Raw genomic sequence first — 13,344 nt, 5'->3', positions numbered from 1 at the left:
GGTTTAAAGCAGCTCAAAATCTTGGATCCAAATACTCCTACAACGGTTAAAAATCTGAAAGGTCAGAGGAGTCTGGAGAGCTTTGAGTTGTGTACTCAGGTCTGGATCTGTGGTTTTGGTTTGGTGCTGTATCTATTAACATAATTAATTTATGCAAATCTTTGGAGCACAGAACAAGGTGGGAAGTCTTATAAATTATACCTAGTTCATACACTAAATTTTCAACTTGACTACATAAAGAATGAGTACATGTGTCAAAAATGAGTCTAAGATCCACAGTTAGGTCTGTGGTTTTTTTTGTTTGGTTTTTGTTTGTTTTACACATGGAAAACTTGCATTTTGTTTATAGTGTTGTAACACTAAATTGTAGTGACCTGTGGTGGCAGTGATGACTATCTTAGGACACCTTTCGAATAACAATGAAACAAACTTCATTTCTGAGCCATCATAATATTGAATGTTTTTTGTAAAAGGCAGTCTGAAATTTTTAGTCTTCCTGAGCTATTAGTTGGCTCTTCCACTTTATAAATGCATAAAAATGCTATGTACTTTTGTGAGATTTGCCATGATAAACTAGCACATATTCCCATGCAATAACTCCAGTTTTCGTGTTCCGTCATTTTTGGTACAAACAAAAATGTTTTGTTACTAGAGTAAAATAAACCTAGAATAACCCTTACAAGTTTCTGTTGCATTTTTTCAGGGTCTTGATGTGGATTCTCTGGTAATTGAGCACATCCAAGTCAACAAGGCCCCCAAAATGCGCAGGCGTACCTACAGAGCTCATGGTCGTATCAACCCCTACATGAGCTCCCCCTGTCATATTGAGATGATCCTCACTGAGAAGGAGCAGATTGTTCCAAAGCCAGAAGAGGAAGTTGCTCAGAAGAAAAAGGTAAGAAGATAACTTATTGAGCAGTGGTATTATTGAGTGGTTTTGCTCTGAACTTGTGTATTACAGACTTGTTCATTTGTCAGTGTGTCTTAAACAAATCTGAATTTTTAAATTTGCATTTTTCAGATAAAATTGTTGCTACTATGACTATCTTAGGACACATTTAGAAATAACCATGAAAAAATGCATTCTGAGCAACCTTAATAGTGTTACAATTTAAATATACCATTCAGAATATGAAAGGATTCTCTGTACATAACTTCACTGAAAGAGATGGTTTTCATTTGTATGCTTTCCAGTCCCTGATTTAAAAATAATACTTATAATTATTCCTGAAGAAAAATCCACATGATAATGTCAAGGTAAAATAGCCACACTAAGAGGACAGCTGGTGAAATAGTACACGTTTCTAAGGTTTCCAAACTCTTATGTGAAACTGAGAATGACAGTGGCCTAATTGTAGGCCATGTTGTTGTAGCTGTGTTGGTCACAGGATATTAGACAAGGTGGGTGAGGTAATAATACCTTTTATTAGATTAACTTTTGTTGAGAGAGACAAGCTTTCAAGCAACTCAGAGCTCTTTTTCAGGTGTGAGAACGGTACTAAGAGCGTCACAGCTAAATAGAAGATTGAACAGTTTAGGACAGGGGTTCTCAAACTTCACTGTACTGCTACCCCCTTCTGACAACAAAAAATACTACACAACTCCAGGAGGCAGGACTGAAGCCTGAGCCCTGCCACCCCAGGTGGGGGTGGGGGGCAAAGCCTGAGAGCTTCAGCCCCAGGTGGGGGCCTGTAACCTGAGCCCTGCCACCCAGGGCTGAAGCCCTCGGCCCCCAGCAAGTCTAATGCCAACCCTTGCGACCCCATTAAAATGGGGTCGTGACCCACTGTTATGAGAACCACTTAAGTAGTTAGCGCATATTCTAAGGGATGACTCAGGGTGAAGTGGCCTGATAAAATACCCCTGTAGTTATAGGACAAAGGGGGGGGGGGAATAGTGGGTTACTGATTTTTTTGTAATAAGCCATAAATTCAGTGTCTTTATTAAGACCATGATTTTTAGTGTCGAGCAAAGTTATGGATTTAAGCTCCCACACTTGTCTTTTGAAAGTGTTTTGCAGGTTTCCTTTGAGGATGGGGACGGATAGGTCACACACAGAGTGGTGGTATAATCTCTTCTGTAGATACAGATTTTCATTCTTTCCTTTTTATTTTTCAGATCTCTCAAAAGAAGCTGAAGAAGCAAAAACTTATGGCTCGGGAGTAAATCTGACAAAACAGATGTACATAAATAAAAAAGAAAACTGATATCATGTGTGCTTCTTTTCTTGGGGAATTAACTTTTTTCAGGGTTTTGCTTTGTTGAGCATAACTTATTTGTAATATTTAATGGGTGGGGTTTTTTGCTCTATTTAAATATTTGCATGTTACTATCTGAGATTCTTCAAGGCTTTAAAAACTACTCCTTTCTAAACAGTTATTTACAAATTATCTCCCAGATTGGAGTTTGAAAATTGTATGTTTGGATTATCAACTGTGGCCTTCATTATAAGACACATCACAAAAGTTTCAGTAAAATCAACTGGTAGTGTAAACTTATTTTACAAAGTGTTTTGACTGCTTTTTAATGAACTTACCTTTGAAAGTTGTGTAATGTCCAGAGTTATGCCTGGTCTTTCATTTCTATCTCCACTACATCACTTTGGAAGCAATATTATTTTAGCTTTCATAAATGAGAACAGTAGGTTGAATAACTTGTAGTTGTCTTAGTTGAGGCAGGAAATTTAGTTTTGCATATATTGAATTTATTGCTGAAAGATGGCTATACATTTCAGTAGATTTAACTCTTCTGTTTACCCACAAACCAGTGCAGCATGTGCCGTGTTGGTGCAGATTTCTCCATCCTGTCCCAACAGTTTTTCAATCATGTTCTGTGGGAAGACCACTTTTAGGAGGTGACAGATGCCAAGGATCAAATGGGCATCAGGGGAGCACATGGGTACATTATGATGGTTTTCTGTGTAGATAGCTGTCCCATCATGAGCATGGACTGAGTCCAACCATTTATTTCACCTAGGCTGCTAAACAGTTTCTCATTAGTTACATTGGTTACCAATGACCAGAGCTGGATTTGAGGTGATAATAGTTGAAAGGCTTCCAATCCCCTGATCAGTCTTGTCCCTGGTGTATTTGTATTCTTGGAATAGATTAATTTGCTTGTTAACCTGCAGAATTACTCTAAATAGCACCATTTGACATCTGAAGTCTTGCATTTTTATTGTAAAAACAATTACATGTTTGGGATTTGTTAGTATTATGACATTGTTCATTTTTATATTGTCTACAATGCAAACATTCAGAAAAAGTTTTTCCTGAAATTAGGAATTATAATTCCTAGTCTGTTTTCTCGTAATCTCAGTAGTCTTCCTTTCTATTCTCCCCAAAACCTTGGGGAAATTTAAAGTATTTACATCTCTCATGTAGCAAAGTTTGAGGAATATATTTGATCTAAAAACACTGTACTCAAACTGATATTCTGAGTTGTACTGAAGTAAATGTGTGGACAAAAGCGAACTGATTGCTATTAGATCTATTTCTTCTACAAAATATAAAAATTACAAGTCAGCCTTTAAGGTGAAATCCTAATTTTAAAGCAGAGATGGGCAACTTTAAGGTAGTAAAGGGGCAACAAAATCCACTAAAAGCCTTTGGTGGACTATATAATCAATATTGATTTATTTTTAGTTTATTGCGTAACTCAAATGTTTGACGGTACAGTACGTTAGCATACAGCTAATTATTCAGTGTAAAACCAAAGTTCTTAATTTAATTTAAGAAAACATTTAAACATCTTTCATTAATATTTTTCAATATGCAGAAGAGCAGGGGATTAATAAACAAAAATAGCAACGTAATGTGTTTTCTCGGCTTATTGTTACAGTATCTTACAGTGAAACTTGAGGGTGAGCCTCAATGTATATATCAAATTACCTCTATCAATTTTAGTGCATCTAACTTGTTAAGATGGCAGAGTGTTTTCATCTGTCAGTCAATTCCTTTTCTTTGACTTCAAGTGATTCAGTGTAGAGAAGTTACTTTCACAAATGTAAGCGCTTCCAAACAGAACAGTTTCGACAACCACTTTTTCAGATTTGGGAAACAGGACTCTGAAGCAGTTTCCAAAACTGAATATCACTTTCAGGGGCTGCACCCAAGAAAAAATCAGCCTGCAGTTTGCAGATACTGTTGCAATTCAGAAGGCTGGTCATTGACAACAGCTGCAAGTGGATCATTAAAAAAGATCAGATGAGGCTGAAAACTTGTAAAATTTGTTGATATTAAGCATCATTTCAACATCAGTAGTGTACCTGCTAAACTGACTTGCATTTGTGCCATGCTGCATGCAAGTGCAGCATGTTGTAAAGTGGACAAAATCCAAATGCAACAGCTGAGTCTTTTGAAAAGTGCACCTTTGCTTCTGAAACTATCCAAGTGATCAATGAGGTCTGACAAGTCTGGTCCATGCCTTGCAATTGCAGATTCCAATAATTTAGAGGTTCGTTTGTCGATAAAAAATACCATATTGAAAAGAAAAATGGAATATTCCAGCTTTTCCAGGAACATCTCAGTATCAAAACTTGCAGTGTTTTTCAGAAAAGCAATTATCTCTTTGAAGTGCAAGAAACCTCTCAAAAAGCATTTATCACAGTTCAGCCATCACACTTTGCATCCACTTCTTTGAGAAAAGCCACAAATCTGTGAAGATACAGTGATGTGTTGCCACTTCCAATCAAGTTTGTAACTCACAATCAGGTTCATGTTGAAACCTGACCTTTAGTTCACTCACAGCAGGTGCTCCATCTGTAACAACAGCCACCAACTTTTCAAAAATCTGCAACTGCCTCAACTACACCGAAAATATCTGGACCCTTTGTTATGTGTAATGAGGTTACCTTTTTTAAGTTCTTCGTGCAGATGAAAATTACTATCAACCCAAGAAGTGCACAGCCCCTCCCTCTAACACAGGAGTGGGCAAACTATGGAGTGCTGGGTAGGAAAGGCTGTGCATCCCCAAACAGCCTGGCCCTCGATCTCTATCTGCCCTCGACTGCCCCCTTCAGAACCCACCACCGATCCAACCCCCCCAATCCTTGTCCCCTAACTGCACCCCTGGGGCCCTACCCCTTATCCAACCCCGCTCCCTGACCCTTAACCACACTCTGCCCCCTGACAGGCCCCCTGACACTCCCATGCCTATCCAACACCCCTGTTCCCTGACTGCCCTCCCCACAAATCTCTACCCCATCCAACTGCCCCCCTGGGACACCCTGCCCCTTATCCAACCTCCCCATCCCCTTAACATGCTGCCCAGAGCAGCATGTCTGGCAGCTGCACCGCCCAAAGCCAGCCATGCTGGCGGCGCAGTGAGTTGAGGCTATGGGGGAGTGGGGACAGTGGGGGCTGAGGCCTCACTGAAAGAGGAAGGGTTGGGGTCAGGGCTCCTGCTTGTGTCCCACTTTTGCGTTTTGAAAAGGTGGTAACCCTATTCCCATTTCCCAAGCATTGAACAGCGCTACTGGTATGGTGCTAATGAGACTGACCTCCTTTATAAAGTGCTTTAAGGCAGCTCTTGTCAAACTGTGGTCAACAGACCACTCCATTCAAGCGGTCCACAGATCATTCCCTCTAAGGTGCGCGCCTGGGTGGCTGCACAGAGAGAACGGCCATCCACCTAATTAGTGGAGCAGCACAGGTGTGCCTTCACTTATCAGGTGCCTGGACCCTGGAGAAGACGCACATGTCAGGTGAGGTGGTGGCCTTGTGGGAAATAGGGGGTAGGTGAGAGGGGGCAGTGGGTGAGAAGAGGGACTGGGGGGAATTTGGGACGTGCAGGGCTGCGGCGGCCAGAGAAAGAGGTGACTTTCCCCAGCTCCGGGGCTGTGGAGAGACCCCCCTCCTTCCCAGCCGCGGCAGGGGGGCAAGGACACATCCGTCGCACTAGAAAGGTAAGAGTACGGCTATTAAAATATCAGTTGTGTGCTTTTATTTGTAGAACAACAAAAAAAAAAAGCGTATTAAGGTTTTTTTATCTGGAGCTTTTATCCAAAGCGCTTTACAATAGTTTGTTCAGGGCACACGCATTTAGAAAGGCCCTTAAGGGGTCCGCCAACTGTTTCCAGTTCCCCGGCGGCTCAGCGGAACGGGGGGGTCGGGGGCCCGCTCCGCTCTAAGCCGCCTCCGGACTCTCCCCGGCCGCGGCTCTCGGCGCTCCCGGCCGGCTCGAGACACGGCGGGCGGGGGCAGAAACGGTCCGGACGCCGCAGCTTTGGCCGCTGACGCTTTGCCTCTGGCGTCCTGGCGGTTGGCGGCCACGCCCACCCCTCATGTTTTTGCGCACGTGATCAACGGGGCTCCTTTTCCCATTGGCGCTGGGCCGGCGACGTCATCAATCCCGTCCGGAAGGCGGAAGTGAAGAGGCGGCTTCCGGCGCGGCGTCGCTCACAGCCCGAGCGGTGCTTGGCTGCGGTTGGGGTCGTCGCAGGCGGAGGAGCCGGCAGGTGGGTCCGTTGCGGTCAGGGAGCCCCTTGTCCGTCCCCCTCCCTCCGTTCATAATGGGGGGGCGGGCTGTTCCCTCTGCCTCCCCGCGCCTCCTGCCGGGCGCCGCCCCTGCGGGAAGGGGAGCTGGCGTCTCCCTGGTAGCTTCCCCCGGTGTAGGGAGAACCCCCCACGCCCGCCGTCCCTGCCTGAGCTCCCGCCGCACCGGCTTGTCCCTGCGCGGGTTCCCTCCTCCCCTGCCTGCTTTCCTCGTTCCCCTCCTTTCTGGTGCCCTGGACGCCCTCCCCCCAAGCCTGTGACCCCCGTGCGAGGTGGAGGCGGTGAAAGGCGCCGGGCCCTTCTTGCCCTATGCCCAGGGTTGCTTCTGGCCTTGTGGAGGTGGCTGGGCCCCTGGCGTTTTTTGTGCTTATTCTTTCCCCCCAGCTTCTGGAAATAAATCCTTTTAGGAATGTGTGTGTCATAAACAGGAAAAGAGTTCATGTTTTTGTTGGTTGGTTTCAATCCTTTGTGCTGGTTTTCTAATAGAAAACTTCTCAGTCAACAATTCCAGCTTTGTGGCTGCAAAAACAAAACAAAAAAAACCTCTTGTGTAAAAAGAATACTGACCTTGAAACCATCTGGCTATTGAAATGTAATGCATGCCAGTTCTGGTCTTTGCTGGAAGACTTTTTGGGAGAAGGGGTGTCTAGACACACATTGATTGCTTGCATGCATAACTTAATGGAAGAGTTGGGATCGACTGAGGTTTTAACAAAGATTTCCTCTATCCACAATGTTAAATAGAATTTATGAAAACAAAGAATTTAACACTGACTAAAATCCCTTCCCCTTTCCGTTGCTCAGCCTTCACTTTCTTATTTCATGAACTCTCTATTCTTAGTCTTTTAGACAGCACCTGAATTTCTAATATAAAGAAATAAGCAGGGAAATCTTCAGGTCCCCTTTTTACAACATGAAGAGGAGGCAGAACAGGGTGACTAAGATCTTCACTGTTTCTATTGTATAAGCTGTTGGAAGGATGAATAGTAAGCAGAAGACATGTTGATCTAAATTAGAGACTGGCTTCTTAAACTTAAAGCATTGCAAAGATTTTTATAAGTAAGTTTTTTTTTAAGACTTTTTAAAATGTCAGTCCCTTGGTTTTCAGTGCTATTTTATTGCCTCTTGTATCAACAGATTCTGTCAGAGGATTGGAAAGAACCATGGTGTGCATTCCTTGTATTGTCATTCCAGTTCTGCTCTGGGTCTATAAGAAATTCCTTGAGCCATATGTCTACCCTATAATTTCACCTTTCATTAAGCGCATATGGCCTAGGAAATCTGTGCAGGGAACACTGGCCACCAAACAAGGCCAAGGAGACAGTACTGGAACTATTCTGGGGACTTCAACCACAAACCTAGGCCCAACAGATGATTCTGGAATGTATAAGGTAAGTAATATATTTTAATGCATATGGGAGGGAGGTAGCCAAGCATGGAATCCCCAAGTAGAGCACCCTATAACAATCCAACCTGGAAGTCACAAGGGCATGGTGGATTGTTTTGGGGGAAATTCAGATATGACAGAAAAGGTTGTGAATATCTAACCAGGTACAGAGTAACAGCCGTGTTAGTCTGTATTCGCAAAAAGAAAAGTAGTACTTGTGGCACCTTTAGAGACTAACAAATTTATTTGAGCTTAAGCTTACGTGAGCTACAGCTCACTTCATCGGATGCATTCAATGAAGTGAGCTGTAGCTCACGAAAGCTTATGCTCAGATAAATTTGTTAGTGTCTAAGGTGCCACAGGTACTACTTTTTCTTTTAACCAGCTACAGTTTTCTCAAGTAGGAAGAACAATTGCCCCAAATCAACCTCTGAGACCTCTTAGAGAGAACAGAATCATTGTAGAATGGCATGCTCTATCCCAGCTATAGCTGCTAATTCTGCTTAAAAACTTTTCTGACTCTTACTTTTCCACTCCAAAAAATTCAGGAATTAAATCTTAAATGACAAATCATCTGATGCATTAAGCAGAACAGAAGCCAGTTTCCTGTACTGGCTCTGCAGTCGTGGTAAACAATAGTGTGTACTGACCAACATGTTTCAAGTGCTGTGGTTTTTTTTTAACATGGTAACATTTTTGTACCATAATTGCACTTTAATATCCAAAGAAATGGGCATAAGCTCTTCTATATACATTTTTTTCCTCTGGCCTTTTAGAAAGTAAGAATTGTATATAAGGCTTTACCTAACTTTTTAAAATTTCAGTCTGTTACTGCAAATTTCTCAGAACTGAGGCAGATGTTCTGAACTTGTCTCTTCATTCTTTCCTCCCCAACTAAACTCTAGGGTTCTAAATGTGAAGAATTTTTTTTTGACATGGGTTCATGGTACTATCATTTACTTCCAATTTCAGATTGAAAGCAATGGGGTCGCAAATGGATTCACTACGGAGGGATCAACGGAAGTTTCTGACAAGAAGACTGATTAAAGGAACTTGTTCGTTAGGAGCTTCTCATTGCTGCACAATGTGAACTGGTGATATTGTTCCCTCTTTGAGATTTGGTGGCCCTTCTACCTGAAACGAAGCATGAGTTTGTTGCAGAGGGTTTCCTCTGCTACTGAAATGTGAGAGTTTAGCAGCTTTCTCTTTAAGATGTTTGAGAAGTTGTTTTAAACTATTCTTATTCCTTACTACATTTTCCTCACTGAAATTCTCTGCATCTGTAATGCAGTTCAGATGATATGGTTAGATATCCTAGATTAATTTATTTTTTATCAATAAATGAAGCTTTACATGGTAAATGTGTTAAATTCTTATAGTTGTCTTGTAATTCATCTAAAATCTATGTATTTTACAACAGTTCCTGAAACTCAAACTTCATTGTAGCTCATTACTCTGCTCTCAGAGCTGCATGCGAAAGGTTTGGGTTTCATCCAATATAGTTTGATGGAGTAATGTGCAATCTCTTGCTCTAAGAGCTATAACTTTCCCCATCTCTGCTAAACATGTTATGGATTGTACTGAGGACACCTGCGTGTTTCTTGGCAATGCTCTGAAGAAAATTTATAAAAGAGATCTCCACCTGGTAACCAATAAGCTAGAATAGGTGCAGTATTTACAGGATATATTTAGTTTATTGGACGCAGAAAGCAAGCCCGGAGGAATGGCAGGGACATAGCATGAGAGAATTACTACTTTGTGCAAGCTGCTGTAGTTAAGATGGTAGATGTCAGAATTGTAAAATTCAGAATGAGTCCAGAAAAATCTGGTTAACCTGCTTGTGTAACTTAACTAAAACAAATTGGCATTTTATTAAAACATTTGTTTCTTATAAAAATGTTTCTAGTTTCGTTTTCTTTCTAATTTAAAATTTTTGTTCTTGTAATGGAAAGGTCTCAAAGCTCAGGGGAATATTATATAGACCGGGACCCCACCACAGGGATGGCATCTGAACAGCTTGCTTTGTTTGTGGTGGCTTCCTGACTTCTCATGCTGTGCCAGGTCTGACCCCCAATAGAAAAAGAGGCTTCCTGTCCTGCTGTGCTTCATTAATGGAAACTGTGCTGTTTTACATGCCTCTCAGCTCTGCAGAGTGTAAAGGTAATAGTCCCTTTCTGTATACCTCTCCAGTGCAGGTGGGATACTGTTCTGTTTGGAGTGGTACATGAGTTGAGACAATTCAGAGGACAGAAGCAATAATGACCCATGGGTGGAGGGGCTCCTACTGAAGGGTCCAAAAATGCCATCAGTCTGGAGAAGAACTATTTTGGGTGGTTCATGGAGGGCATAACTAGGAGTAATGGAATGAAAATAGGAAAAGTTACTGATGTATATCAGGCTCTGGCCCACTCTTCCAATGCATGTGACTGGAGCCCCATCTCTTGGGATGTCCTAAAACTGAACTTGAAAAGATAATAGGAAACATTCTTGTATGACTAATACATGGTAGAGGGGAGGGGGAACTGAACTTCTTATTTTAATATTCCACTTAACAGTTGATTATTTTATTCTGTATGGCACAGGTAACACCTGTAGTTAAAGTTCCACAATAAAACCCTGTTGCAGTTTTTTATAACTTTGCCAAACTTCAACCATTGAGATTGAAATTTTCCATGCTTTAGTGCCTGTCTCAGCCTGAACTCTTTGTTAACTTTCAAAAAAAATGGTTCAGCTGATTCCAAGAATGAGATTAGGGGAAAGTGTTGTTTTGGCCAGGTTAAATTTTTTTGCGCCCATTTTGTTGAGAAGCTCTAGGGCTAATGAGCTTTGGAGCAGGGACTTGAAATTTAACCCGAGTCTCTTGTTCCTGTTGCTGTCCCTGTGAACACTTGCCCAAGTTGTAAGCCTTTGAAAGATCTCAGTATGCAGATAATCAGACTTGTCGTGTTGGCTTCACAGTTCTTCCAAAGATTCCATTTGTGTTGAGCATGCTCTAGCTCAGGGCTGCAGGGGCCATGCAGGACCTTCCCTGCAATGAAGCTGCTAGGAAAAATTACATTCAAAACACTAAGGTTGCAAAGTCAAGCATTTGTAGGCTAGGAAATGACACTTGTTGCAGAGGGTAATGGGGTGAGGAGGGGAACATGGCCTCTAGTGGCTATAGAATCAGATGAGGCAACAGCTCTGCCCTGAGGATCACAGGTGAAGGCAGAGTCTCTGCAAGCAGGAATCCATAAAACAGATTCTACAGAGGGTGCTGGGGCTGATGCTGAGGTTGGTGGGTTTGTCTGCAGAGTCATGGGTTATGGTTCACACATTTCCCTTCTGCAGTCACTCCTCCCTGCTTCTCTTAGGCCTCCTGGATTTCTTGGGAGGCTCCCACCTAGATTATTACTATTCACTCAGCAGAAGCATGATACTTAATTGAATAGATATTGATGGATACAATAGAAAATCTTAAAATAACGTGCTACATAGCTATATACATACACACACTGGATGTTGCCAGAAGCAGGGTAAGTGATCAGATTTAGTATGCCAAATCCTATGTTCCTATCTCTGTAACAGTTGCTTTTCCTTCCACTTTTTATATTTATCTGAATTCCCATGAATTGAAAGTACTGTACTATTATCAGAAAATGAAATTAGGCCAAGACATTAAGGAATATCCCAGAATATCTCAAGAGGTAATGAGAAAAGCCTCTGGCTATAAGCAGAATTAATCAGAAGCATGACAACTGCAATATTATAGTTGTTTCCAGTCTTATAGGAAAGTGGGTGTTTTATGAATCCATGAATAGGACCCAAGTTCTGTGAGTCAAGGTTATAAATGTCCCAATGTAAAGGGGACTGTGTATGAACAATAATGATTTAAAAACTAAAATTTAAACAAGTTAAATAGACATTGACTGATGGAGTCACATCACTCCACATTGGACTGTGAACATATCAGATCTTATAAGCTAAACATGGATGCAATTAGTTAGCAATTAAATATGAGACAACCAAAGAAAACCCAAATCCTGCAGTCAGTAGTGTATGTGATGCAGTAGGTAATATCTGCAGTGTTTTTGTAACCATATTGGTCCCAGAATATTAGAGAGACCAGTTGGGTGAGGTAATATCTTTTATCGGACCCATTTCTGTTGGTGAAAGAGACAAACTTTTGAGCTTACGCAGAGCTCTTCTTCAGGTCTGGGAGAGGTATTCAGAATGTCACACTTAAATGCATGGTGGGAGCTCGAAAGCTTGATCCTTACACCAACAGAAGTTGGTCCAACAAAAAGATATTATCTCAGCCATCTTGGCTCAGTAGGTGATAGTCTAGTGGGCCCCTGTACTGCTGGTGGTTTTGGAGGAGACATACAATTGGGACTCCAACCACACGAGATCATTAAGATCCCATAGTACTTTTCGCATGAGTTTGCTTTAATTCTGATGTCCTGACTAAATTAGCTATACTCTACCTACTTAAATTCCCCTGTAGAATCAAGGGGATACAATTTTTTTCTTTCCATCCTAAAATATGGTTATGCACTGTTAAACAGCTCCTGTGTTCCACCCCTAAGGTAATGGCATTTATTGGTGGATGAAGCAATCCCCAGTTATAGTTTGAGTATTTTAGAATCTTTTAACTAACAGGTGCAAAGTAAATCATCCTGGATCTTGTTATCTGGGATCTCACTCTTGGGAGCATTTATTAAACAAAACACCCCTTGGCTGCTCTCCTGCCAACAGCGATACTGCTGCTTCTTGAGGATGGTTTAATTATGCTGAGGAGAGAGCTCTCTCCCATCGGCATAGTGCGGCTACATGGGAGATCTTACAGTGGTGCAGCTGCAGCGGTATAGCTGAGCTGCTGTAAATCTGTAGTGTAAACATAGCCTTAGCCCCTGTCCCTAGGTCAGGATAACAGCACTTTCCTATCTCACTGGGCTGTTGCGATCCTGAAGTGCTCTGGTACTATAGTGATGAGAGCTGTATAAGTACTTTAGATAGAAGATTAGATAGTCTTTCTTAAAGCTTCAGCTCCTGGAGTCACATGGTAAATGAGAATATTGGCATTTGTTTAATAGAAAGTTTCTAATAAACTTCTCACAGTTGTGAAAGAAAAACATGAAAAAATAGATTCTAAGGACAGAAGGGACCACTGTAATCATCTAGTTTAACCTCTTATATAGCCGAGGCCATATACCTGCATTAATTCCTGTTCAAAAATAGAACACATCTTTTCGAAAAACATCTAATCGTGACTTAAAAATTGTCAGCAGTAGAGAATCCACCACAATCCTTGGTAACTTTCTCTGTTAAAAAGTCCAGTATGAATGCTAATAGTTTCAAAAACCAGAATGCAAATAAAACAAGTCCAAAGTGTATTCTTTAAATTGAATGAACCCAATCTCTTGAGCTTGTCTCACAATTTTTTAACACATCAGGTTGTTAATACTGCCTCTCTCTTGTTAG

General features: G+C 41.7%; 2 protein-coding genes across 3 annotated transcripts in view; both read left to right on the top strand.

Annotated features, from left to right (window-relative positions):
* The window catches only part of LOC311520972 (large ribosomal subunit protein uL22), a 316,080-nt gene extending 313,873 nt beyond the window's left edge, over positions 1-2,207 (top strand). For both annotated transcript variants that reach the window (XM_084629003.1, XM_084629002.1), the window contains exons 6-7: positions 704-895; positions 2,119-2,207. In XM_084629003.1, the coding sequence (XP_084485129.1) occupies positions 704-895; positions 2,119-2,166 (240 nt within the window). In that variant the 3' untranslated portion in view covers positions 2,167-2,207. The remainder of the gene's footprint in view (positions 1-703; positions 896-2,118) is intronic.
* Positions 2,208-6,357: 4,150 nt separating this feature from the next.
* On the top strand, positions 6,358-9,778 carry LOC311520973 (UPF0729 protein C18orf32 homolog). Its single transcript, XM_084629004.1, has 3 exons — positions 6,358-6,457; positions 7,632-7,885; positions 8,854-9,778. Exons 2-3 carry the CDS (start codon positions 7,658-7,660, stop codon positions 8,926-8,928), a joined length of 303 nt encoding a protein of 100 aa, XP_084485130.1. The 5' UTR covers positions 6,358-6,457; positions 7,632-7,657; the 3' UTR covers positions 8,929-9,778.
* Positions 9,779-13,344: the final 3,566 nt, after the last annotated feature.

Source organism: Lepidochelys olivacea (genome assembly GCF_965140295.1).
Source record: "Lepidochelys olivacea isolate rLepOli2 genome assembly, chromosome: 5".
NCBI classification, from domain to species: Eukaryota; Metazoa; Chordata; order Testudines; family Cheloniidae; genus Lepidochelys; species Lepidochelys olivacea.
The sequence above is the reverse complement of the archived record's forward strand: the minus strand, read 5'-3'. Positions and strand labels throughout refer to the sequence as shown.